Genomic DNA, 27,894 nt, shown 5'->3' with positions numbered 1-27,894 from the left:
ATTGGGCCCCTGTGCTAAATAGAGTAACTGAGCACTCCTGCTGCCATCAGCTGTGCTGCATAAGAAGGCAGAGCAAGACATCTCCCAGAGAAATATCAACAAGCCTTACAAAGCCTTGAGGCAAGTGTTTTTGGTGTGTAGGCAATAAACACTGTCTCCACCCCTTGCACCCGCCCACATCCCAGCCCCAGCCATGCACAGCATGATTTTCCACCTTCTTGGTTTCAAAGCCAAGAGAGAGACGGGCACCCTGTCAGGGCAGGAGTTACATAGTCCTTCAGCTCTGGATGAGGGGGAGACGGGAGAAGGAAAGGAGCAGAAGCAGGGGCGAAGGGAAAACAGAGGAGAAGCTCACCTTTCCGTGGAGGGATTCGACCTACAATCAGCTATGTGGAGCATCGCCTTCCTGTGGGGCAGCATCCTTCTCCTGCCTAGCATTGCCGGAATGCCTGCAATGGTGTAAGAACTTCAGCTGCTTTGTATACACGCTCTGGTCTGTGGGGAAACCTGGGCGGGCGGTGTGACAGAAACAGGACAGAAGTCCTAAGACCAGGAGTGTTTTTCCAGAGAGGCGTAATTTGTCGAAATCCCAAGGTTTCACTTGGTTCTCATGCGCCCTCTCCCCCACGCTCTCCTTTAGTGCCTTTGACGTAGACCATGTATTAACTGCAAGGACTCGGGCAGAGCGACTCTTGCCAGCTTTCTGCATGCACTTAATTCTGACCTGCCAACTTCTCACGTCTCTTACTGTGCTCCAGAATATATTTCCTTTTGGGATATGCTTTTCTCTCCAGAGTCATAGGTCACCATTTAAATCTTTAGTGGACAAAGCTGGGTGCCTTTATAAACCGTGCACACATGAGCCCAAGGTATCTAATAGGGATGTTCTTTGTAAAGCAGTTTGTTCCTTCTGGCCTGGCTGGCCGTCTGCTCTCTCCATGCCTTTTCTCAGACCTCTGGCAAGGACAATTCCCAGCACTGCTTCTCTTCATACATTTTATCAGGAATGCAACTCCTGTTCCAGTAGGCACTGCTGTGATATACTGGCTTGTGAAGTTGCTCTTGCTTTTTGAAGGCCTTTGCTTTTGCAGCCATGACATAAGTGCAAACAGAAACATGGCTGTGCTTGAACAGTAGATGTTACAGTGGGAAATACGTCACTGGGTCATAGCTGGGTTCCCTTCTTCCGTATGTGGTGTGGCATGCACGAGTCTAGTTTTAAAAATCTTTTCCAGCAGGAGTACAGTCTCTTCCTGTAGGACATGTTCCATAGGCTGACACAGCTCCCGCTCAAATGATGCTTTACTGCTACCTGTTTCCCACTGTTACCTTCAGCATGAAGCTTTGCTTTATGGAAATACTGCTTGCTTCAACAGACTGCCTGCTGTCCCGCCTGTATGCCAATATTTTTTGTAGATTCATGAGAAAGTAATCCAGCCTGTCTCTTAGGATCCTTGAGTCACAACCTCAGAGATACTTTTTCGTAATTCTATAGCTCAGAAGGGCAAGAGATGAATTGGCAAAGAGGTGTAAGAAAATGTTCCAGAGTAAAGGGTCATAAGGAGCAAGGGAGGTATGGGAGGTTCAAGCAGTGAGTCTCTAGTGCTCATCCCATCCTCTGGCCCAGTGGCAGGGGGGAGATGTCATGAGCCGGCTTAAGTAGGAAAACCAAAATGCCTTTGGCATCTGTTATCAGCTCCCCTAATATTAGCAGCAGACAAGCTGCTCAAGACAGCTTGACAGCACTCAAGTGTAACAGCACTCAAGTGTGAAAGCACTCAAGGCTCCTGGCCAGCGGGACTTCAACTCCCCCTTGCCAGGGTGCTGAGCTCCAGCTAAGAACTGCCAGCAGGTCATGTCCCTGTCGCCTGCTGTTCTGATCTTTCCAGGCCCTGCCCTCTTGCCGCTGGCTGAATCTGTCCAGAGGCAGTAAGCAGGAGGAGTCAGTGATAAGAGTTTTCAAACCTGCTTGAATGTTGGCTTTTCTTTGGTCCTTGTTGCTGCAGTGTAGTATAAGATGGAAAAAAAAAGAATATGATCAGCTTCTGGGTGTTATCCATGCTCACAGCTATGAGGGTAGCCACAGAGGTGTGAGATCTCCAATGAGAAAGCAAGGAGGACAGGAGGGCCAGGAAATTAAAAGAAGGTGCTTATGAGCATCTGTGTCCAAGAGATGAAGTCAGGACACTGGGTCCCATACACATGGCATTGGTTCTGAGCTCAAGAATAGCTGATAGGATAGAAAGCAGATAACCAACCAAGCAAGATGATGGTGATGATACACAGTGTAGTTCAATGAAAAGGCTGAAGTCTCAGGAAACCTGCAATATAGCCAAGCTCTGCTGATGATCCCTTGGGTGATCTGAGGAGGTCTCTTCACCTTATTTTGACTTTCAGTTTTGGAAGCAGTGACTTTAACTTTTTAAATGTGCAGGCAGCATGTAGTGCAGACTCAGTGTTAATGGCTGCAGTGCCAGTAGATGAGAACGGTGTGATCTTGTCCCACTGGCATCATGACAGTGGAATGAAGAGACCAGAAGTCTTATTAGGAAGTACCTAAATCCTACAGTCAAAATTTGTTCTCTTAGAAAATCAGTTTCACCTGACTTCTTTTTTTTCCTTTCTAAATAGAAATTATGCTGTGGCAATACCATCTCAGCTCTACTACCCCTTCTCAGAGACAGTGTGCCTCCAGCTTAGCAGAACAGAAGCAGTTGCGATCCATGTGACAGTAACCCTGCAAAGCAGAGCTGGCAATGAGACTCTGATCACTCAGTCCATCTCTCAACTCACCTTCTTTCGTTGCACAAGTTTCCAGGTGAGGAAGATATTTTCAAGGGTTGTCAGTAGGGTAGAGAGCGCATGAGTTCTGCTCTTGCTAGGCAGAAACGCAAAGAATTGTGTATTGCCATGGAGATATCTTAAGCAGGCACTGAATCTTCTGCTTCAGCCTGTATAGGTTTGCTAGTGTCCTTCCTACTGTGTAGCCCTACTGATATTTTACTCTTGTAGAAAACATTCTGAAAAGTACTGTGAGGTCTTTCAGGGCAAGAAGAACTGGAGCAATATAAAAGCTGTATCATAATCATTATTCCAAAAGCCTGGGGATCCATGAATGGGATCAATGCTGAATGATAATTACAACTATGCCTGCAGGTCCCTCCTCCTGTTGGAAACCCTGATGAAATGGCTTTTGTTGGGATCACAGTCCTAGGAGCCAACTCAGAGTATCAGAAGAAACAGAAAGTCCTAATCAAGCATGCAGACAAGAAGACTTTTATCCAGACAGACAAACCTGTGTACAAACCTGGACAGACTGGTATGGACAAAATGCCATGTCTTGTGAGAGAAAGAGCAGTCCTCAGGCCACAAAATAGGGGGTAGCCTCTAGTGCTTGGAGTGGGGCCTGCTCTACAAGGGAGATGGGTCACAAGCTTCATCTTGCTTCTCAGCTTTGAGGGATTTGGGGACGCCTCTCTCCTACGTCAGCACAGCGCATGTTTTCTCCAATACTAACCATACTCAGACAGCATGCCAGTGCGAACAGAGCTTGTTTTGGCTGATGCATGCGAAAAGGTTCAGACACCACCATGTTATATTCATGATTTCTCCAGTCAAAGACACAACAGTCTGTCAGTGCCCTAAACCCCTCTTTCTGCCACAGAGTCCCTCAGACAAGGATCACGGTCCTGCAGGCCCCATCAGTGCCCTAGCACAGCTCAGATCACCACAGGGTACAGCTCTTTGCCCCATGCCTCTCCATCCTCTCCACTGGCATGACCTTCACTGCAGGCAAGACTGCCCCACTGCGCAGGTCCAATGTCCAGAAAAATGCCATTTCTCAACAGTGCAGCCAGCCTTCCCAGAAACCCCACACTGCTTCTCCTACCACTTTATTTCTAGCAGGCTGCCAGCTCGTAGCAGGGCTCTGGGCATAGGCCCAGGAGTGGACAGTGCTAGCTGCTGCCCACACCCTCTCAGTGAAGCGCTTTGGCACGTCATTCTTAGCCATCCATTCTTATTATTATTAACAGACTTGATTTCATTTCAGCCAGTCCTGTTTTTCTTTTGCTCTATAGTCAACTTGCGAATTGTAACCTTGGATCAGAACTTTATTGCCAGCAATGAAACGGTAAGTCAAGAAGGGAGAAACCTTAATAAGTCTGAAAATGCTATGGGTTGTCTCCATGACTTCTGGATCAGTGCTTGACCCAGTTAGATGACCCATCTGTGGACAGCTAGTCTCAGTGTTGCTTTTGGTGCTTACAAACAGCGTAGGGCACCACCTGCAATGCAGGATGCTGCTCATGATGTTGGGTCATGGGCAGTCCCTGGGAATTGCTTAGGGAAGACTCATGGATGGTTGGGGGATAAAAAATGCCAGGGAGTGGATGGTAACTTACCTTAAAGCAACCCACCAGTAACTGTTATTTCCTTCCCACAGCACCGCCTGGTGGAACTGAAGGTAAAACACCTACTTTATTGAAAGTGGTGACCTCTTCTCACCTTGGGGAAGACACAGGTTTGGAGATGATGGTGGGGAGATATGGAAGCAGAAAACCAGTTATCTCAGAATGAATGGGAAGAGTCCTTGACTTCCTGTCCTTCCTTCCTTTAGGATCCACAAAAGTTTGGCAGTGCAGTGTCATGATGCCAATCACACAGGGGTCCCTGCAGTAAGTGATGGGTGCCACTGAAAAGCAGTCAGCTGTCCAGCAAACTTTTCTTGAGTGGTCACAGGACTTTTAGTCCCTCTAGCCTGTGCATTGCAGATATGTGAAAATCATGAAGTTTTTTTAAGGAGACTTTTATATTTAATATACAGAAATTAAAAGTTTGACCAGTTAGTGTTGTGGCTACACAACTAGAGCAACTTCCTAAAGCAGCTTTCTTGATATCGCCCTTAAAATCTGTTAGTTTAGTTTCAATATTACAGATAAAATATGGACTGCAATCACCTGAGCTGAGGAAAGATACCTGAAAGCAGTGGGGAGTTTGTAATAACCCATGCAGAGAGGTCATAGTTCCAACTGGCAGTTGGCAGTAGCTAATGCAAATTTGCATACCATACCCATCAAGCAATCAATACAATCAATACATAAACACATGGTTTTTGAGGCACCTGTGCAAAGCTTTATGCCAGTCTACACAAATGTAGTATTCTGATCCAGCTTCACTCTTTCAAACAACTGTTCTCACTTGCTCCATATGTTTATAAAGCACCCATCAACTCATTGCTAAGTCTTTACTGGCTGGGCAGCATGACCATAGGCAGAGTTCTGCATCTTGCCCTCCCAAGAAGCAGCAGTGGGAGAACTCTGTCCATCATGGACTGACTGTGACAGTCAACAAAGCCTCCAAATGCCCTTGCATCCCAGGTCTTTATATCCTTCTTTCTATACTGGACAGCATGTGCTGTCAGGATCAACCAGGGGCTATGCCAGCTCAGATCACCACAGTGGTCTCTGAGAGCGACCACCTCTATCTTTTAGTGTGACAGGCAGGTAGTAAACCATAGTTTAGCAGCAGTCAGTGAGATGGTGGTGCCACCAGAGAGCCATAACATGATAGATTGCTATACCCTTCGAGCTCGGACTCACCTGAGCACTGTAGCTGTGTCAGAGGCCTGGGCTCTCAGGACATGAGGATATGTGCTCAGACCACGCTGTGACAGCTTGGACATTCTGCAAAAGAGTCTCTTTTGGCACTGGGAAATAACTACCTATCTACTACTGCCTACACAGGACCCCAAAGGGAACCGAATTGCACAGTGGCTGAATGTCACACCTGTAGGAGGCATTGTGGATCTGTCCTTCTCTCTGGCTGCAGAAGCACCAGTTGGAGAGTACACCATCAAACTGCCTGACCGCATGCATACCTTCAGGGTAGAGGAGTATGGTAAGAGTCTCAGGGAGCTGATGGCAGCAGAGAAAGATGTATTCCCTCCAGCCCCACTCTCTCACACAGAGTTGAATGGGCCATGCAGCTGTCAACAGCTGTGCTAGTTGTGCTAGCACTTGAGATGTCCAGCTGCCTGCCAGTGGGTGTAAATCGCTGACTTTCACTCAGGCCCACTGGCTTTCTCCTCTCCCATGTCCTGAGGATGGACTGAGACACTGTCCCACAGCTGTGCTCTGTGGAGGAAAATAAGGCTGTCTACTCCCTCCACGCTCTTCTGGCTGGGCTGCTGTTGCATTGCTATCAGGCCCTATGCTGGTAGTCAGAGAATGAAAGGAGAGGTTTCTTTTCTGTGAACAACCATTTGGGGAGGACTGAAACAAATGATCTCTCTCTGTTCTCACTGAATTATATTTCTCTTGCTTTCACACAGTGCTGCCCAAGTTCAGTGTCTCCATCCAGATGCCTCAGGTGGTCACCATCTTGGAGGAGAATTTCCGTCTCTACGTCTGTGGCATGTGAGCTGACTTATCATGGCAGAAGGTGCATTCTTGCTGGTTTGGAAACCACACAGCTATCAATAACTGAGCTCAAAATGGTCTCTGCCAATCCTCCCCCCATCCCAAAATCTGGTGCTGTGGTATCCTCTGCTAAGGAATTTTCCTGGATTCTCATTTTTCTCAATATTCTTTCTCCCTACTTCTTTCTCTGTGAATTTGAAAGAGTGGCAGTGGATCCCCTCAGTGGGGCATGTGCCCCACAGTACAGTATGTCTGCTGCATTGATTAGTGCCAATGCAGAATGAATAATGACTGAGCTTAAGGTCAGCACAATGTCCTGTAGCACTGCCCGGTGGGACTAGTGTTGGCTTGGAGAGAACTCACACATCACTGCCTTCTGTCTCATTTTAACTTCTTGGCCTCTGCTGGGCTCATGAACCATGAAGATACTGCACGCTGCTGGGTTGTATAGCTGCAAGCCACAGGCTAAAGCTGATTTTATTCACCCTTGAGACAGTGTTTCTGTATGTGAGTGTAAGTCCTCTCTGATATGTTTACCAGGTACACGTATGGGAAACCAGTCCAGGGTAGTGTGAAGGCTGCAGTGTGCCGTAAACATATCCGGTATAATCGGAAGTCTTCCAAAGCCAAGCGCAGTATTTGTAAGGATTACACTGGCGAGGTGAGCACATGGGACATCCACTCCTCTTGCAAAAGAGTGGAACAGAGGCAAAGAGAGGGAAGAATACTAAAGGAAGGAGTGGGACAGGCATCAGCTGTTGAAGGAGCATGCTCTTTGCTCAGGGATGAATGACTGATATGTCCTTAACTCCCCAGTACAGCAATCTTGGCCCCTCTCAGTGGTTTCTCTAACTGCACTTAGATGCGCTCAAAGGAAGAAGCATCTGTAGGCAAGCTAACTACTGCAGATTTGCCTAAAAAACAGGTATTGCAACAGTGCAATGAAAAATACAGGCACTGTCCACATTGATTGACTTCCACTGGATTCTTTTTGGCACTACCTTTTAATCTGGTGTAAACATCTATGTGCTGTTTCCCAGAAACAGCAATTTTGGAGACACAGAAATTACCTCTTGCATCTAAGTAAGCAACTGCAGTTCAGCACAGACTTTACTCATTCATCTTTAGGGTTGAATGAATATATCTATATTTGTTTATATATTTTTAAGTAACTCAGTGCATATCCTAAAGTTAAATCCTGTCCTAGCAGAAGAAATCATGTTGTCAGGGAGAAATGACCACTCATGTTTGCCACTAGCACATGAGTGAGTGTGTAAAGATGAGACACACATGTGAAACAGCATCTCCTATTAGTGACTGCACCACAGAAAAGAAGTACGTTTCATGCCAGTATGGGAGTTGCTCCTTTGACTCAAGTGTCTTAGTCATGTACTTTTAGACTTCTGGGCCTTGGGTTTGATCTGCACTGCAGAAGGGATTAGTGTATTCATGACTGGTTAACAGATACAATTTCACATCCACAGACAAACGAGGATGGATGCTTTGCTGCTGAAGTGAATATTAAGTTCTACCACCAGAAGCGTGGTGACAATTATGATTTCAACCTGGAAGCTTTGGCTTCTCTGAAAGAAAGTGGAACAGGTAGCAAAAATTGATTCTACACTTAGTGGAAAATCTTTTACTTTACACTCATACAACATGCTTGTCCTTGGGTTTTCATCTGTAACGCTCCTTATGGGTCCTTGTGTCTTCCCATCAAACCACTGGAACTTTCTGCACTGCCTCCCATGGGGTCAAGTGTTCAGAGGGTTGTGTCTTCCCTGGGAGCACCATGGCAGCATGGATGTTCTCGTGTACCATGCCACTGAGGTCTGACTCACATAGGATATGTGAGTTCTCTGTTGCAGGATGGGCTTTACCAGTATGCTTTCTCCTCCACAAGCTGTTGTGGCCAGTCCAGCTCTGACAGTCACCTTGGTTTGGCAGAGATGGACAACAGCTGCTTTTTCTCATCTTGTGGTCACAGTAGAAATGTGCACAAGGTGGGCCAGGCCAGGTTCTTTTGTTCTTAAACCATACTTTAGGAAAGTCTGTTGGAAAGAGGGGAGACTCAGAGAAACCAGTGATAACCCAGACCCTGACTGTGTACTGTTAATAAAGAGCTCCTTGTCAGATTTATCTCCACATCCCAGGCAGGGACATGAGGCTACTTGTGCAGAGCTCCTGTTAAATATCCCATCCTGTAAGGTTTCCTCTCTTATAACATTTTACAAACCCTTCCTTACAAGAAAATGTTTTGCAGCTCCTTGCTGAAAGCAGTGACACACATTTACTTAGCAAACAACTGCAGTGATTACAGATGGGCACCACATGAGAAGACAGCAGGCTGTAAACTATTGTGGTGAAGGCAAGGGAAAATGTTGCCTTCTAATGACTCTTCTGTGAGAATAGGAGGAGAATGGAAGTGGACAGTTGTGAGTAGGACCGCCTTAAACAAAGTCAGAAAGAGCATTTGGTAGAGACCTCCTGGTAGATTGCTGCCATTCTAGCTGGTCAGAATGTAGGAGGTGCTATTGCTGAGTGTGTGTGTGTTAATGATGACTCCTGAAGTTACATGGAGAAACTACAATCTCCTATGAGTGATAGTCCATCCCTTTCCTCAGTCCATCCAATCTTGCTGCCTTTGCTCAGAGGCATGATACTCACCTGCATGCACCTCCTGTCTTCCCTAGGGGTGGAGTTCAACACCACTGAAAATTGCAAGGTCACTTTTGATATCACAACTCTCCAGTTCTGGGGGACAAGCTACTACTACCAGCAAGGAGCTCCCTACTATGGAAATGTAAGTGAACAGGGCAGAAACACGCAAAGCCAAGCAGCTGGGCTTAAGGGGATGGCAGGCACAGAAGTACTGAGTAGTCCCCTTGCTCTCAGCCACCCAAAGCTAGTAGCACAGTCTTCTGTCCCAGTCTCTCCTTTGACATGTCTACCAAGAGGTAATCCAAATGTGTGACCACAGGATAGGCACGTGGCTTTGCCAGATGAGAAGGCTGCTGCTTAAATGGGGAGGGGTTGGAGGAGTTAGGGGTCATGCTGAGAGTCCCTTTGCAGACAGGGGAACTGGGACTTCTACTGGGAGGTAGGTTTTCAGTCCTGAGACCTCCAATTCTCTGACTGTTGTCTGTGTCGTTACAGCTGGAACTCAAAAGTGCCGATGGGACACACCTGAAGAACAAGGAGGTAATTCTTACGGTGTCCTATGGTAGCGGGAAGCAGACCAAGACCTACTTCACAGATGACACTGGGATGGCCTCTTTCGCCTTAGAGACGTCAGCATGGGACAACAGCACTAAAGTTCTACTACAGGTTAAGCCCAACAATTACACTGGATTTGGCTAGCACTGAGCAGTGCATCCCTCAGACCTATAGTCTATGTCATTGTCTCGGTATAGCCAGGGGGCATGGAGCAGCAAAATGACAGATCTAGGGAAGAGGAATAGCCCATAGCAGAGCCAGCGTTCTGGCCACTGGTGCCACACACAGAGTCCCTGAGAAGTCAGAAGACATGATGAGAGATGGGGCAGTGGACAGAGGCCCCATGAAGTTGTGACTGAGGTCTACCTACATAGGACCTCTGTCTGAGGTGGAAAGGGCTTTGTGGGGCTGGGCAGAGACAGAGGAGAGGAGGGGCTCCCACATGATATGGAACAGGAAGATAGGAAAGGAGCTAGGGAAGAAGCATCTGAAAATACATACAGAGAAGAAAATATCAGTGACCAGTTTGCATTATGTTTCCTCATAGCATAAGTTAGGAGAAACCTGGGATATAAGAGGCAGAAAACTTAGGAGAGAAAGAAGGAAGGCTAGTAAGGAATCAGTTGCTGCAAGCCAATCTGAAGCAGAGCAGGCAACCAGGATGTAAGGAGCTAAACAGGGATGCCACCTACAGGGAATTGACAGAGAAAAGTTCTGCATCTTCTTTCCCATGAACCAAGGAAGGCTCTTGTCTGGTTCTAGGGGTAGGTTTCTAATACCTGTCCTATCTAAACTTCAAGGTCAAAGCACTTTGAGGCAAGCCCTGTCTCTATCAGAGCGCGTACAGTATCTTAGATGATGGATCTTGACCTTGCTGGAAGTCCACAGGGTGTTAATATCATAGTTGCAGTACAGATAGGTCATAGGTCAAAGATGAGCAAGGCTATTCATCTTCAATTGTCACCTGCCACTCCTACCCTATGGATCAGGGAAAGTGCTAAAAGAAATGCAGTGTGCGAGTGGAACACCGAACAGTGAAATACAGTGTCAGGGCAGCTCCATGCTGATACTTTCTCCACACGTACCAGACAGCAGCAAAGGGTTCAGAGGTTTGATCCTGGTACTAATAAGCCACTTTTCACAGTCTAACAATCTGGCTTCTGCCAGGGTAGCAGCAGCGTTGCAGTTCAGGCTCTAGCTCAATCTCTAGTAGTATACAGCTCCCTGCCTCCTGTTTAGATGCTAGTTATTCCAGAGTGTGTGGGGGCAGGCAGTGCCAAGCTCCACAGAAAGGGGCTGACTGAGCTTGGCTTAGGTGGAAAAAGACACCTTACTCTGGGACAGTTCAGAGCCCACCATCCAGTCAGTCTTGGTTTTAGCATGGAGAGAGTTGTAAGAAGTCTTCAGACACCGAGCCACCTTTTCTGTGCCACAGGCAAAGATCCAGCCGGAGGACTTAAGCGGTCAAAATGTGAGGGTGTCTTATGGCACTGCATCCTTCACACTGAGGGCCTTCTACTCTTCTAGCCGCAGCTCTGTGAGGATCCAACCAGTGCAGGCAATGCTGCCCTGCAAGGATGTGCAGCAGGTCACTGTGCACTATCGCATCCAAGCCACAGAGCTGGGGGACGGGGCTGCCAGAGCAGACTTCTACCACCTGGTGAGTGTAGGACAGCGCCAGAAACAAGATCAACTTTGTGACGGGTCTGTGTTGGCACAGGGCCCTTCACTGGCCCAGAGGCACAGAGCAGAGGCACTATCAAGACTTTGCTCTGTTCATTCTCCTTTAGGTTTTGGCCAGAGGATCCCTTGTGCACCATGGGCAAACAACAGTACTTCTTGATCCACCTTTAGGTAAGAGCATCTAAATACCAGGAACAGATTAAGGACCTAACAGGAAAGCCCTTCCAGCCTACATGGGGAAAGAGAGAAAAGAGATCTGAGACCAACAGGAAACAACAGAGCTGGCACAAAAAATCAAGAGGAAATGGCAAAAAATGCCATCTCTCTTCTGTCTTTTAATTCCCCTAAATTTTTTTTCTGATCAAATGATGAAATTTTCAGAGTTTATCTGCCAAGCAGTAATTATCAGAGACCTCCAAGAAAACTCACAAAATCTTTTTGCTGGACTCAGATGGAAAGTCATTTCTCTTCTAAGTGCACACTGTTGCCAAGATCCTTCATGATGTAAGGTCACTGCTACAAAATGGCATTACCCTACATCCTGGTCTAGCTATGGCCTCCCCAGGAGCAAGGCAGAATAGTTTTTATCCAAGTAACTGTACAGAAGTATTGTAGAGGTTGAGCGTGTTGATGCCATAATCCTTAGAGACAGACTTCCTTGCCTCTTCCTATACTTTTTCTATTTCTCCTTCTTCCTTCAGGCCAGTATAGTGGGACTTTCAATGTTACTCTGCCCATTAACCTCATTTCACCCATGGCTACCCTCTTTGTTTACACTGCCTTCCCTGAGGGACAAGTGGCAGCTGACATATTCAGTCTGACAGTCTCCAAGTGCTTCAGGAACCATGTAAGTAGTGCACAAAACATAAGGGAGCAGGTAGGCTGGAGGGTAGCTAATTAACTGCAAATTGTGAATAGATGTCCAGCAGAATACAATAGCTACAGTCTCCCCTTTCCTTCCTCTGTCAATGTCTTCAGTCCCTCCTTCTTCTACTGTTTCAGGTGAAGCTTCGCTTCTCAGACACAGTGGCTCTCCCAGGATCGGCTGTCCGTCTCCATTTGCAGGCTGCACCAGGCTCCCTATGTAGCATCCGTGCTGTAGATCAGAGCGTCATTCTCCTGAGGCCAGAGGCTGAGCTATCCAGGGATAGTGTGAGTAGCTTCAGTGCTGAGCCTTGTTAATGTTAAAGAGATGCCTTTTGAGTATCTGGCTGCAGGCACTGGTTAGTAAGGCACAGTGGATATACCAGCAAGTACTTGAATGGGGACAGGACATGGCTTAATGAGAAAGAATGAAGGCCAACATCAAACACCAGTCAAAATTTTCAGTCTCTACATAGGGATCTAATAGAATAACCCACTGTCATCCCCAAGTACAGCCCGAAGTCATATCCTTGTTAGAGTCCTTTGCCACAGTGGCAACCAGATGGCAAGAGACTTCGTCTCCTGAACCAATTCATGACAGTGCTCCAAAAAAAAAACTTACATTAAAAAAGATGTGTGATAGGCTCCATGTCTTTGTTCCAGCTCACATGAACCAGACAGTTCTTCCATTCACAGACTGGACTGTAAGTGGTGTCTTGGCAGTGGAAGGGTCCCATTTATCCCCTAGACCTGGGATGCACTGGGTCCGAGGACCCTTGAATTGTCTCTTGACACTTTCTTGGTGGATCCAGGATGTGCCTTCAGTCAGACAAGAAGCTATCTAAGGGCTCTTATAGGGAAGGTCTCTTCACTGTTTGCATTGAGCTCTCGGGTACAATCTATGAGCTAGAAGTGGCCGCAGCTATGCAGCTGTACCCCCAGAGGGGTTTGTGTTCATCTTTGGTGCTATACATCTAAAACTTGTGAAAACTTGTAAAACTTGAGCTCCGTGAAGCTCAAAACCCCTTGGGGCTGGGCTTTTGCAGCAGACAGGATCTGAGCCCTGCCTCTGCAGTCACAGAAAATTTCTGGATAGAAATTAAAAACTTCCCACCACTCACACTGACCTGTACTGTTTTCATTCTCTGTCTACAGGTGTACAATATGTTCAGCTATTCTCAAGAGTACCCCAGCACTCTCATAGACTCTTACAGTGACTACTGTACTATCCACAAGAGTCCAGGAATCATCGGTTCCCCTCAGTCCACCCTTCCACCAGGAACAATGTCACCATTCATGTATGACAGATACTCTTATGCAGTGTCCCAGCCAGATGTTTATGAACTTTTGAAGGTAAATCTGATTTCCAGAAAACCTGAAATATGAGAGCTGAGCCCTTTTGTATCCCAGGTCAGACCTGGGTAGCTTCACAGATTGTCTTTCATGTAAATGCTGGCAACTTCAGCTTCTGAATTTCCCAAGCTTCTGAACTAAGAGATCTCTGACACTCCATGCTCCCAGCAGATCCCTAGAACCCAGCTCCCAATTTATCCCAAACTTGAGGCCCTCAGGCTTTCTAGGAGCTGGAAGGAGAGAGGAGTGTCAGCCTGAGTCAGAGAAAATTGGATGTTGGAAAAGCAAAGCACCTGAGAGAAAAGGAGGGCTGGGAAAAGGAGGGAAAGAATAGTAGAAAGGAATAGCAGGTGAAAGAAGAGAACAAGCCTGTGTTAGTCTGGGAAGCAAACTGTGGCGCCAAAATAATGACTTTGTGTGTGGGCATGGTCACCCCCACAATCCTGACTGGAGACAGCCTCCTTTGGTGTGAGGGGCCAGGACCGGGCTTTGGGAACAGGGTGGTTCTGCATTCTCTCCCTATTTAAGTTTGCAGGTGAGTTTGAGATGCAACAACACAGGGTGGCTGATATGCTGGGAGGTGGGGGCAGAGACAGACCCTCAGACAACACTGCCCTTTCCACTGAAATCTGCCTTCTTTTCTTCCCCTTCTTTCCTCCAGAATTCAGGTCTAACCTTTTTAACCAACCTTAAAATCAAGTCTCCGATTGAGTGCCGCACCCAGACCACTTTCTACTACGACTACATGTGTACTTCTTGATTTATGCTCTTTCTTTGGAAATCATGGGTAACATACAGGCTGCACAAGGGCAGCTGAACATGCGGTGTGCTGAAGAACTGGGGATGGCTTCCAAAGATGAGTGGGAGGTTGCACAGGAGATGTGCGCCAAAGGAAGAGGGGAAGGGTGCTGACATGTTTGTGTGTCCAGTGCACTGGAGGGGTGGACAGCTGGCTGTGTAGGAAGAACCTGCTTTGAAGATTATGCTGTCATTCAGGAAGATCATATGGTCAAAGGGGGAAATGAGGTAGCTGTCTCAGGAGGGAAGACCTGTTTGTAAGACTAGGAAAGGTCTTGCTGGAAGCCAGACAATGAGCCAAGATTGGCACTGGGCAGTATCTAGGTCTTTCTGCAGGGGCTGAGAGAGCAAAAGTGTGAGCTCATAGAGTTCTTTGTGGGGGAGCACACACATACTGGAATCCACTTGGTCTCCTGGGTTGTCTTGTGGAAGACAATAGAGAAGTAGGCTGAGGGCATCTTGGAGAGGACAAGGGGGATTGGAGTGGGAGTGGGAAGGATGGAGAGCTGAGCTTTTCCCAGCTGAACTCTATCCTGATCTCACAGTTGCTGTGCCTTTGAATAAATGCTTGTATCCCCAATAGCTTATGGTGAGCTGGAAATCTCGGGCAACTTGGACCCAGAAACAGATGCTGCTGTTGAACGTGCTGAGTCAGAGCACGTTGAGCTGCGTAGCGAGGCAGAGCCAGTACGTACCTGGTTTCCAGAGACATTCATCTGGACTCTGGTTCCCATCAAGTGAGTAATTATGGGCTGTGGCCCCACATGGATCTAGACCTCCTACCAGACACAGTGGAGACGGAATGAGCAGGAGCAGAGCCAGGGCATTATTGCCTTCTGTGCCCTCAAAGAAAAGAGAGGTGTGAAGAAGTGGATAAAGACAATGGAGGTTTGGTTCTGTTATTGGCTCTACTTGAGATTTTCCAAATGACCTTGGGGAACTTAAAATCACAGACTTCTGTAGGATGGAAGAGGCCTCCAGAGGTCTGTAACTCAACATCCTGCCTAAGGCAGGTCTAGTTAAATCAGGTTGTTGTAGTCAAGTTCTGTGTATCCCCAAGGATGGAGATTCCACAACCTATCTGGGCACATGTTCCAGTGTTTGACCATCCTCTTGGTATTTTTTTTTCTTATCTGGAGTCAGAATTTCCCATGTTCCAACTTGTGTCTGTTACCTTTATCCTATCAATATGCACCTCAGAAAAGACTGGTTCCATTGTCTCTACACCTTCCTATTAGGCAGGTGTAGAAAGCAGAAAGATCTCCCCCTAGCCTTTCCCTCTTAAATTTAAAAACTCCAGTTCTTTCAGCCTCTCCTTGTACGTCACATGTCCCAGCCCCCTGACCATCTTGGTAGTCTTCCACTGGATGCATTCAAGTATGTCAATATCTTTCTTGTACTGTAAGGCAAAAAAGGGACAGTGTATTCCAGATGTGGGCCCACAAGGGAGGAACAGAGGGGAAAAATAATTTTTCTCAACCCAGTGGCTGCAGTCTTAATGTATTCTATAAGCAGATGGCCTTCGTTGCTGTAAGGGCAAGAGACGTCTCATGCTCAACTTGTTATCCACCAGGACCCGCACCTCTTTTCCTGCAAAGTTGCTTACTAGCCAGTCACTGCCTAGCCTGTACTGTTGCATGGTATTATTTCATCCCAGATACAGAATTTTCTATTTATCCATTTTCAAGCCCATTTTTCCAGCCTGTCAAGGTTCCTCTTAATAGCAGCCTTTCCGTACAGCATATCAGGAACCCCTCCCCAACAAGGTATAGTCTGCTAATACATAGCACATTAGTCTGCTAATCTTGCTGAGGATGTCCTCTCTCCTATTATCCAGGTCATTAATAAAGCCATGAAGCAGTATTGGTCCAAGTATTAATCCCTGAGGAATGCCACGAGTAAACAACCAACAGTTGGACTTTGTGTCACCAATAACCATCCTTTGTCCTCAGTGGTCCAGAGAATTTTCTGCTCACCTTATCATCCACTTGTCCAGTCCACACTAATGTGGCTACAAGGATACTGTGGGAGACTGTGTCAAAGGCCTTGCTAAAGTCAAGTTATGCAGAATCCACTGTTCTCCGCTTATTCACACATCTCAGCTTTCTTAATTCTCCCACGTGCCAATGTTCTCCATTCGTAAAATAGGATCTCTGCCTCTCCATCTCATTTGGCTGAATTATGCCCATTTCAGGGCAGGGATGGTCTTCCATTCTGTGTATGCAGATGTGTAAGTGACATTTATAATGATGACTGCTGAGCTGTGGGCGGGAGTTTGGGTGGTAGTGTGTGTGATGGAAGGGTCACACTGTACTCCCTGACACAGCCTGGGTGTATAGCATGGACCCCTAGGAGCCCTGTGTGCCCACACAAAACAAGAATTTAAGGTGCAACACAGTCCAGAACCAAATGTTGGTTTGCATTTGCCTCTCAGTCTTTCCTTGCCCACCTATTTGCTATCCTTCCCATACCTCTGTCCTACTTCCTAGGAATCCCTACACCTTCACACACACTTCCAGTTCATAGTCCTTCTGCATTTGTCTTCCCAAGAGAAATCTTTACAGGGATGGGGACAACTCTGTTTTCTCCTCAGTGATTCAGGGGCTGGTGAGCTAGCTGTCACAGTACCTGACAGCATCACAGACTGGAGGGCCATGACTTTCTGCACCTCAGAGAGCCATGGGTTCGGAATCTCAGAGAACACTAGCCTGCGGAGCTTCAAGCCCTTCTTCGTGGAACCCACCTTGCCCTACTCTGTCTTCCGAGGAGAGTCATTTCCCCTGAAAGTCAAAGTCTTCAGCTACCTGAAGCAGTGCATGGTGGTAAGTGGTTCCCCTCAGGATGGTTGTTGGGCAGGGGGATGTGTGGTAACAGTAATTCACTGACAGAGACCCAGACAAGGGACTGCCTCCTCAGGCACTGGGCAAAAGACACCAAGGAAGTTCTTCACAAAGCTCCATGCAGAGCCATCTCTGTCCAGCTTACCCCTTCCCATAAGCTCAACCCTACAGGACTGTGATGTCCATGGGCTGATATTGTAACAGGGCCATCATCATACTCACCCTGGGCTTCTGGGCTTGACTGACATTTGGATAAAAGAGCTTAAAGGGAAAACACAGCAGCAGCTCTGTAACCCGAACTCCCTTTTGTTTCACATCTAGCTCCAGCTTAGTCTAATGGACTCCAGGGATTTTGAATTTGTGCATGCAAATGTCAGGTTCACTGTTTGTCTGTGTCCTGATTCAGCAAAAACATTTTTCTGGGATGTGAAGGCTACAAAATTAGGTAAGGGGACAAGGGAAGGGCAGGAGTGGGAAGCATTGGCAGAGCTGCTTGAGGAAACCAGAGCTGGGCTGGAAGGGAGAGTGGCCTATTATGCGAAGCATGAGTGAGCAGCCTTGGGCTGAGCAAACTAAAACGTAGGCATGGATGTGCGAACCGGCCTCTTGATATTTTGTTCTCTAGGGAAGGTGAATTTCACTGTCACTGCTGAGGTGATGAAGCAGGAAGATGTTTGCACTGAGCGTACAGCTGTTGTACCAGAGTCTGGAGGGAAGGACACAGTGGTTAAACACCTGCTGGTGAAGGTCAGAATATGCTTCAGGGTCCTGGCAAGGTTGGAACTGGGTCAGGCTCAAAATGACCTGGTGGGTGGCTCTGGGAAGGGAGAGTCAGATGGGAAGGTAGGCATGTTTCTCCAGGAAATTGGTTAAGGAGTGATTCTAAAGGTAGGTTGGGTCAGAGCATGAGCTGAGCACCTCCACTTGATGGTACAGAGATGTCAGAACTGCTTTCTAGTGGGGCAATGGGAACAAAGGCCATGTAGCAGCTTAGAAACCTGCTTCTCAGAGAAATTTCACTGTCAGTATGTGTATCCCTGCTGTCTGTGTTGAGGCCCTTTGCATGGCCCATGAGGATGGAAGAGGTGCTTGCAGGAAGGTGGGGTGCTGCACAGCTGCTATTTTACTTCCAAGCTGACCAGGCTTTTCCCCCACCAGGCAGAGGGGCTGCTGGAGGAAAAGACCCACACCTCACTCCTGTGCCCTAAAGGTAGGTGCAGCTACCCCAGAGACAGGGATTGTCTTACCACTGGGGCTGTACATGCACGCAGAGCAAGGAGACCAAGCAGAAGCAGTATGGTCTGTGAACAACTCTAGGACTATCTGGAGGTGCATGGGGAGGGGAAAGACAGGGATTTTGGAGCTTTTATGGGGAGGCAAAGCCATTCAGCTCTGGCCAGCTCTACAGCCTCCTGGCAGCACCAAGCCACTGCCTAACTACATCACAGTCACTCACCAGTGGGTGGCCTGATGTCTGTGTATCCTCTCTTTTGAATGTTGATTTCACCAGCTGATGAGGTGATCCGGCCTCGTTTACACCATCTCCTGGGGATGTCTGTGCGTCTGCCATCTCCCTCCTGCCTGTTGTTGTTCTGATGTTTTTGTCATTTGCAGGAACTTCAACCTCAGAGACAATCACTTTCACTATGCCAGAGAACAGGGTCCTTGGGTCAGAGAGAGCCCACATCTCTTTCTTAGGTGAGCTTTAGGTGGGTCTTGGAAAGTAAGATTTTTCCCTGCAGGAGTCTTTGCTTTTGTTGCCACCATGTCTGCTCTAGCAAACAGAGTAACAAAAGGGAAGGTGTACAGTGAGGTGTGAGCATCCCATCTCTCTTACACAAGTGACACTGGGCCACATGGATATGTAATTTCACCCAGCCAAGGAAAAGATAGACAAGTACCGTATCACTGTTCCTACAGGGCTCTATAGATATTAAAGTCACCCTACTGTGAGCGGAGGCGAACTGGGAGCAGTCTTAGAAGGTTATCTGGAGAATCAGTGAGACCAGAAATGTTTTACATGCAAGAGTATGTGAAGCTCCCAAAGCTGTGGTTCTGTCCTACAGGTGACATTTTGGGGACAGCACTGGACAACATAGATGAGCTCCTCCAGATGTCCAGTGGCTGTGGTGAGCAGAACATGGTTCATTTTGCCCCAAATGTCTTTATCACACGATACCTTGAAGAAACAGGACAACTGACTCCAGAAATCAAACAGAAGGCAATTGGCTATCTGGAAAGTGGTGAGTGGATTTCTGCTCATGTTGGGTTATTAAGCTGGTGATGTCCACTACAGTAGGTTGTGCGGTGGGGATCTCAACAGAGGCTTGGTGCTGAACAGGATTTGTGCAGTGTCACTTGCCTGACACCATGGGAACTACAGCAGTGTAAATCAGGCTGCTGTCTCAGATGAACAAGGGGTACACGGCACCCCTCTCTTGAATTCCTCGAGACAATGTTGAATTGAAATCCCTTTGTTGAATTCCTCAGAGACAATGCTCTCTATAATGATCAGCAGGATTGGCGGGGCGGGTTGTCACCTTGAGAACACAACAGACACGGAGCATCTTCACTACCCCCAGCCTCTTCCCACAGGATATCAGCGTCAACTCCTGTACAAGCACACAGATGGCTCATACAGCGCCTTTGGGGAAGGAAGTGAGCCAGGGAACACATGGTAAGCAGAGATATCCAGACACAGTTGATGAACAACAGCTTGACTTGGTCAGACTCAAGCTGGCTTGGATTTTGGCCTGGGGAAACTGAGGGAGTATGGTGGTGTGGAGTTTGAACAGAAACTGCTCCTGAGACTTTTTGGAAGAGAACCATGCCAATGAACTGACTTGAGGTACCCCTGTTTGATTGATAGTGCTTGTGCACCCCAACTGAGGCTGATTCTGAAAACTCGTCTGCAAAGATGCCTTCTTCCCAGGTTTTCCAAAGTGCTCTGTGCCCAAAGAGGATTGGGAAAGTGACTGAGTGAGCTCACTAAATATCAGCTGTCCTGGCTTTAAATCGGACCTGTGCACTCTGTTGGAACTGGCAAAGGTCTAGGGGAAGCACTGAACTCTCAGTGAATTTTTTATCTCTCAGGCATCCTCGTGCTGCCAATGGTTCTGAGCTTGACCTTCAAGAGCATCTATCTCATGTGCATTGCTTCCAATTTTCCATCTGCACAGAGACTCTGGCCTGCTGGCATTTATCCAGGGATGAGATAGTGGAAGACATAGAGGCTTCTGTCTCCTACTGGAGATGGGCATCAGTGACTGGTTCAGTTCAATTTTCTTCTCCTTCCTTGGCTCTAGGCTTACTGCCCTTGTCCTCAAGACCTTCAGCCAAGCCCAGGACTTCATCCACATAGATGAGCAGAATATAAAGGATGCTGCCAGTGCCCTGATTAAAAGTCAGACTCCATCTGGCTGCTTCAAGAGTGTGGGGAAGCTCTTCAACAATGGTCTGATGGTATGACATGTCCTGGCTGTTAATTATGTACCTCAGAGCTCCTTCACTTTCTGACCCCATTTGGGTGCCCAGAACAAACGAACCCTACTGCAGGAGGGAGGCTCTGATGTGCCCAAGGTCACCCTTGGGTGACACTCATGGCTGTGTTTTGTCATGGTGGCACTTTTTGAAGTTATGAATGATGGAGATTTGTGTTTGATGATATCTGCATGGGAACTGAACCAGCGCCCTGCCCTAGCCCCATCTTAAAGGCTAACACATGCCTCAAAAAAAAAAAACAAACCAAAAAGGTTTTCAAGCTCTGTGTTACTCCCTTGGTAAACTGGTTTATCTTCTTTTCCCATTATTGAGCCGCCATTTCTACCTTCAGTCTGGGTTCCCCCCTGTACAGAGAGAGTCAGAAATTGAGTTAATGGAGATTGATGGCAGCCACTCATGTGAGACTCACCTTGCCAGGGATGTACCCTATACACTCAGAAACACAACACTTGTGCATGCACAGCCACACACAGCGTACCACCACAGTGGAGGCAGCAGCAGTTCAGTGGACACGACCTCAGATAATCAGTCCTCCAAGTGAAGAGAACAGTACCTTTCACTTCCCCTTGCAAAAGATATATACCTTTTCTTTTGCTCCTCCATACCCTTGCCAATGTCCTGGCCCTCAAGTGAGGTGCCACCTTGCACTGCTTGTGGGAACATCACTTTCCCCTGGCACTGAAATCTGCTACTGAAAATCTTTTGCAGGGGAGGGGAAAGGGGAAAGTGTTCAACAGAGGGAGGGAATCAGCTACCCAGAGGAGCTTGGGGCACCATGACTGAGAAGTGCTCCAGCAAGTAGGACCTGCAAGAGCAGATACTAGCGCTGGCACTTCCTTAGCGGAGGAATAGGACCAGCACTGTTGCATGCGCTGGCTTGCAATTAGCTCACGGAGCAGAAGGCGCTGGAAAACTTCCTCTCCCTTCTCACGACAGCTCTCCTCTTCTCTGTTTTGTGGTGGCTGCAGGGTGCAGTGGAGGAAGGACTGGGGCTGAGCTCTGCAATCGTCACAGCTCTCATACACTCAGGGATGCCACGCTCCGTGAGTATCAGCAGCAGGGACGGGCTGTGTGTGCAGCCTCTAGGCAGGCAGTGCACTGGTGCTCTGCCTTTGTGCACGCATGGGTATGTTACCAGTTTTCTCCCCATGTGTCCTGTCCCTGTTTCCACCCTTCTCCGCACACATCAAGGCTGCATTCCCTCCCCATACACACTGCCCGCAACCGACGTGCTTTCATTTGTATCCTAGGACCCAGTTGTGTGGAGAGCTCTGAGATGTATAAAGGACCTGGTCAATGCTGATACGGGCAGTTCCAACCTCTACAGCCTGGCACTAGCCGCAAATGCCTTTGCAGTAGCAGGTGATAAGGCCCTCAGGCAGAAAACCCTCAAAAGATTGGATAAGGCGGCCATAATATCAGGTACCAAAGACTATGGGTAGGAGAGAGAGGGTCATTGGCAGAACTGTGTGGAGATCCCAGGGCTGAACGACCAAGGGAATCCAGGGCAGTGGTGGGGGGCACTGGCAGAGCTCTGTGGGGAGCCCAAGGCTTGGACAGCTTCTGTTTGCCAAGCTGTCACAAGCTATATCCATACTGTGAGACAGACTTGCCCTATGGATGATCTCACAGTCCTGGTCTCCTAGTCATCCAAATCAAGGGAGCTTCATGGATGTTGTAGAGCTCCTTCCCAGCCTGCAAGCCTAGGTTTTCACTTGGAAAAGCAGGATGTGGGGGGCAAATAGAAGATATGCACCCATATCTTGTCCCAATATACATGCTCACTCAGTACCTAGGTACTGGGGCCAAGTAAGACTCCAAGACCATTAGATACAGCTGCACACTCCCTAAGTTTCCCACTCCACCTCTAGATGACCAAATATTCTGGAGTCAACAGTCCAAACAGGAAGAAGACTCACAATATTGGTATCGGGCTCCATCTGTTGATGTGGAATTGACATCTAGTATCCTCATGGCTCACCTTTCAAAGTCAAGTTTGTCTTCCGATGAAATCAGAAAGGCATCCCAGATTGTGTCTTGGCTCATCAAGCAGCAAAACCCTTATGGAGGCTTTGCTTCAACCCAGGTAATCCCTTTGAGCCATCATCAGCAGAGAACCTGCCGTCAGCTATGGTTTGTGAGAGCAATGGATTCTAGCACAGCTCATAGTAAAAAAGGAAAAAAAAAAAGATAAAAAAGGATTTACAGCTCCTGGGAGTTGGGAAAGGGTGAATATTTGCATTCCTCTGAGCTAATCCCATGCTGAAAGTCCAAGGGGAAAGCTCGACCCTTATTCTGCTGTAGCTGCTGTATGAGGGAGGGAAAGGCTAAGGACTGGGCATGCACAGGAAGCAGGGATCCTATTTTGCCCAGTGTGTGTCTCTTTCCTCAGGACACAGTGGTTGCCCTGGAAGCCCTAGCTCTGTATGCAACCAAGACCTTCAGCAAGGATGGCCCTGATCTTCAAGTTTCTCTCTTCTCTGAGGGTTTCAACCAAAACATCAGAGTAGACAACACCAATCGCCTCCTGCTGCAGACAGTGGAGCTACCAGCCATTCCCCAGGATTATACTGTGCGTGCACAGGGCCATGGGTGCCTCTTCCTGCAGGTAAGCCCAGCCAGGGAGAAAAGGTCTGTCTGGGGAAAAGCCTTGAAAGCCAGAGGACCTCTCACCTTGCTACTTAGTCGCGATTGGAAACAGACTGGTGCAGTGACTTGCAACAGTCTGGGCTTCAAGGCTGGTAGGAGTAGCTGGGATCCAACAGGAAGGGAATAACAATTCCTCAAAGGAAATCTGGATCATCTCCACCCACTCAGATCTGCACCTGTCCTCCAAGAAGTCCGGTGAACACCACCAGGAGCAGTGCACTAGCAGAACCTCCGCTTCCGCCACATAGTTTTCTCTTACATGAGCGCAAGACAGCAAACAGCAGTCAAACACTAGAGAAGGATACTCACCAGCAAAAAAACTGCTATTCTCTGCCAACTAGCTTCTTTCTGTCCTGACAGGCCATTTTGCGGTACCACATCCCTCCACTGAGGAGTGACATCACCTTTGCTGTGTCTGTGCAGACAGAGTGCACCGCACCAAATGCCACCCAGTTCCCTGTCACCATTCATGCTCGGTAGGAGACACTCAGTTGTCCCTTCCTTCCCTGTGCTAAGAGGCTTCTGACACCACACCAGTCTCTGGACAGCCAGGATTCCCCTTCACTCATGAGGTCCAAGTGCAAAGATGTCCCCATTCATTTAACTATGCTCTCTTCAGCTGGGTGAGAGGTACAAGGCCCCAGAGGGATGGCTCAGGCTATAGTCCTATCTCATTATCATGCCAGTCACCACAAGTTCTCCCAAGGTCTATGGGTCTCACCCCCTTCTAGGATTAGGCCTCAAAACACTAGTGACTAAGTCTTTCCTCCTCTGCTCCTGGTTGACTGTTGCACCACTCTCCTCTGTTGTATTCCTGTGCCTGACTTGGAACAGAACTGCCAAGAGAGCAGGCAGAGAATGTGATATTCTCTGCCATGCCTACAGAAGGTAACTCCAGAAACCTTCCAAGGAATTTATTCTCCTTGGCTTAGCACAATTAAAGGAGCTATCAGGGGAAGCACAAAGATTTATTACAGTACAGGAACAGGTACCAGAAACACTGAAAGGAAAAGCAGATTCCTCCACCTGAGTACCAAAGCTGGGCCGGAGTATCTGGAAATCATGGCTCAGAAAGTAACATTAGTGCTGTCCCCTGGTTTCCTGCTGCAGCTACACAGGGAACCGTGTATCCACCAACATGGTCCTGATCCAAGTGGAGCTGCTGTCTGGATACAGCCCTGTGGCAGGTTCACTGGAAGAGGTGAGACCGTGAGTTTGTGTCCAGCTGGGATGGGAATGGTGACGGATGTCCATCATGCAGGATTGTATGCAGAACTGTGATCATTCCTGTGGGCAGAGAAATACGGTTCTTTTCTTCCCAAGAAATCTTTATACCCAAAGTCTCTTCCAGGCAGCACCTTGCCTTCCCCTAACCCAAGGGCTTCCTTGGCCATGTAAACATTTTGCCTGTGCTCTCACAAGGACAAATATCCCTGAATATTTCTGCTTTCTGTTAGAATCTTTCTGACATTTTTTCCCCTATTTTCAGCTAAAGAAAATGCCTTTAGTGAAGAAAGTTGAAAGCGAAGCTGATCGAGTCGTTCTCTACCTCGAGGAAGTGAGTGGAATTTAGGCTAACAACATCATTAAAAGGACTATGGACTGGCAGATAGCTTTTAGCTTACTCTTGTATCTTGTTTCCATTAATATTTTAAGTATCTAGAACTCTTGTTCCTGCATACCAGCCACATTTGCTGACCCAGAGAAGTGTGTTGTGGCAGCCTGCAGTAGTTCAGCTGTAGAGCCTGTATATAGGGCCACTTAACTTGAGTGAAATGAGGCTAACTCTGATGTTAAGCCTACACCTGTTGGCACTGTTCAGAGACTATTGAAAGTCCATATACAGTGTCTGATCGGGGTTGAGGAGTAGTAGTAGGATCCATCTAGTAAATTCAAGCAAGCCTGAATTCTTAGGAAGCCCTTAAGCAGCCTGAATGTAGTAGGGAGCATCCAAGATTGCTCATGGAGTTTGTCAAGATCACTCAAATTTAAACGAGATAGTTGTGTGAGCAGTAGTGCTCACTCCACAGCCTTATTAATCAACTGATTAACAACCACTCCAGCCTTTCTCTAGCTACATGCATACCTAAACAGCAGCAGAAACAAGACCTGGCATGAATTAAACTTCAAAATTTCCAGTTAGCACTTCTAAATCTCTGTGCTGCTTCATCCCCAGCTGTCAATAAGCTGAGCTAAGCTAGCCTCATAGTAAGCGGGTTATAGTCATGTGAATGCATTAGACTTGCAGAGGTGCTGCTTTCATTACACCTACAGCACAGAGCAGAAAGGTAGCATAAAGAAAGATTTCAGCTCAGGCTGACAGGTAGCACAAGGTGGAACCCAATCAACAGCAGGTCATGCGACTACTACCATGCAGCAGATGTTCATCCACACCTTGCATTTATCTGCTTAATGATGAAGGTTGTGTGAGACTGGAGAATGGGACTGTCTATAAGAAAGTAGCCACTGAGGCAAGATGCATGAAGGAGCTCAGAGCAGAGCTGGATGGGAATGTGGGATTCGTTGGGAACATTAGTGCTACATTTAGATACCTAATGCACGTTGATTCTGTGGGTTTGATGTCTCTCATGAGCTGAGCTAAATTTGGTGACCAAAAATGGGAGATGGCCACAGAATGATAGATATACAGTAGAAGATATTTCTAAGATGGACTGGAAAGCAGAACAGATCTGTCACAGCGGTGAGGTCTCCACGGAGCCTGACTGAGAGCAGGTGGAAGGGATTGTCTTATAGGCCTTTGGTTCTGGCTGTAATACTTGCATCTCTTGGTCTTAGCTGACTAGACAGCCTCACGCCTACACTTTGCTGGTGCAGCAGGACATGCAAGTGAAGGATCACAAGCCAGCTAATATCAAGGTCTACGATTACTACATGCCAGGTGAGCTCAGATGCTGTACTGCAGAAACCACCAAAATGTACCACTGAAAGAAATTTTCTGAAGTTGTCAAGTCTAAGACAATACCATCCCTGACATATTTATCAAACTGCCCCTTAGAAGCTCTCTAGTGATGGACTTATCCTCTTGGATTTCAAAATGGTATATATTTCTTTCTCTGGCCTTAGAACTTGCAAGCTTGAAGTTGGCATGTGGATTCACTTACAGTCTAACTCTCCCAACAGAAGGGGAGCAAGGAGCTCAAAGTCATGCTTTTGTACACTCGTTTTGTGGGAAGCAGCAAAGGCAGAGGAACCATAGTGAGGGGTTGGCTTACAAGAGAGAGGGCCCCCTTAGAAGAATGACACTGAAAACAACTTGTTCTCTGTTCTCTGTGGTTCCTAGTGGGAGGAAAAGCTAGAAATATGTCAGGGATTGCTATTGCTTCAGAAAGTGATGAATCCATAACTGTAATGGAGCTGTTTGGGACTTAGGGCTTCAAAAGATCGCAAGCGATCTTGGCGATGACTTGGGTGAATCTGGACTAGCTGCACATAGTCTTTGATAGTGGTTTCATGTGTCACAGTGGAGGGGAGTCATGGCCTGTAAGCTGAGGGAACTCCTCTACTAGAAGCAGAGGCACAATGCTGGGTTGCTTTAGTGAGTTTTTGGCAAGTGTATCTCACCAGCACTTTTTTCCTCATCTTCCAGAAGAAAGTACGGTGGTGAGCTACAGTGCTCCATGCGAGTGAGGTGAGTGCCCAACGCTTCTTTTGTCGTCACAGACATGGTCCCAAAGAGTACGGAGAGGGAGGGAGATACAGGCAAGGGTCCTTGGTCAAGAAACTTCCCAGACTGCAGGTTCAGTGTAGGAAGTGATTAGCAATGCTAAGTAAGGGTGAATTCCTGCATCCCAGTGGTTAAACTGAGGGAAAGGGAGAATGGAAGTGGGAAGTTTGAGGTGCCCAGCTCGTGACAGAGTTGGAGGTATGTTACAGAAAACAAGGGCTGCCTGTCCTGAGTCCTACCACCAGTCCTGGCATTTTGCATCAAATATACTTTCCTCAAGTCAACACAGTTCCTTTTCCTGGCACATTCCCTGCAGTTCCACAGCCCTCTGGCCCTGTGCACACAACATATCATGTTCACCTTTACTGCAGGGCTTGACTTCTTTTCAGTGCCAAGCGTTTCACAGTCTCAGCCTGGCTTCTGAACCATGCTAGAGAATGGGCACCTGCCACTCCTGTTTCCAGGCTGGGCAAAGGCAAAGCTTAACTTGACCAGTGCCTGCTCCTGTTCTAAACCTTGCTTGCAGCTGCATGCTTCCTTGCCCACAGCCCACAAGATGGAGAAAGACACCTGCTTCATGAGTCACCGGTGGGAGGCACACAGCCTTGCCCTTGGAAGCCTGTCACAAGCCGCACATTCTTAGTGGAGATTCTGCTGTGGGCTTTGTAGAGATAGAGACAGAGAGAGCTCTGTCCTTGGTGACTTGGCAGTCCCGTTTGGTCATGAGGTGCAAAAAACCTCCTGAGTTCCCAGTGGTTAGTTTTAATACTTCAGGAACACAACTTTTTTTTCCTTTGTTGTCTTCACAGGAACAGGGACAGACCCATCCTCTGCAGTCTCTGTCCGTCAGCCCTTTGTCACCCTGCCAACAGCCACCACATGGAGA

At 47.6% G+C, this 27,894-nt stretch overlaps 1 protein-coding gene across 1 annotated transcript; it reads left to right on the top strand.

Annotated features, from left to right (window-relative positions):
• The first annotated feature begins 388 nt into the window (after positions 1–388).
• Positions 389–26,971, top strand: LOC137663659 (alpha-2-macroglobulin-like protein 1). The gene is made up of 35 exons (XM_068401108.1): positions 389–459; positions 2,632–2,818; positions 3,157–3,319; positions 4,080–4,132; positions 4,445–4,465; positions 5,745–5,898; positions 6,332–6,416; positions 6,960–7,080; positions 7,904–8,021; positions 9,113–9,222; positions 9,576–9,746; positions 11,071–11,295; positions 11,426–11,489; positions 12,020–12,165; positions 12,321–12,470; positions 13,338–13,535; positions 14,197–14,284; positions 14,917–15,070; positions 16,927–17,155; positions 17,495–17,618; positions 17,799–17,920; positions 18,332–18,383; positions 18,788–18,871; positions 19,240–19,416; positions 19,769–19,850; positions 20,479–20,635; positions 21,643–21,717; positions 21,925–22,096; positions 22,546–22,760; positions 23,067–23,282; positions 23,684–23,799; positions 24,434–24,524; positions 24,813–24,881; positions 26,120–26,222; positions 26,931–26,971. Exons 1-35 carry the CDS (start codon positions 389–391, stop codon positions 26,969–26,971), a joined length of 4,404 nt encoding a protein of 1,467 aa, XP_068257209.1.
• Positions 26,972–27,894: the final 923 nt, after the last annotated feature.

The sequence above is a fragment of the Nyctibius grandis genome, chromosome 5 (genome assembly GCF_013368605.1).
Source record: "Nyctibius grandis isolate bNycGra1 chromosome 5, bNycGra1.pri, whole genome shotgun sequence".
Lineage (NCBI taxonomy): Eukaryota > Metazoa > Chordata > Aves > Nyctibiiformes > Nyctibiidae > Nyctibius > Nyctibius grandis.
Note: the sequence above shows the minus strand (reverse complement) of the source record. Positions and strands in the feature narration are given on the sequence as shown.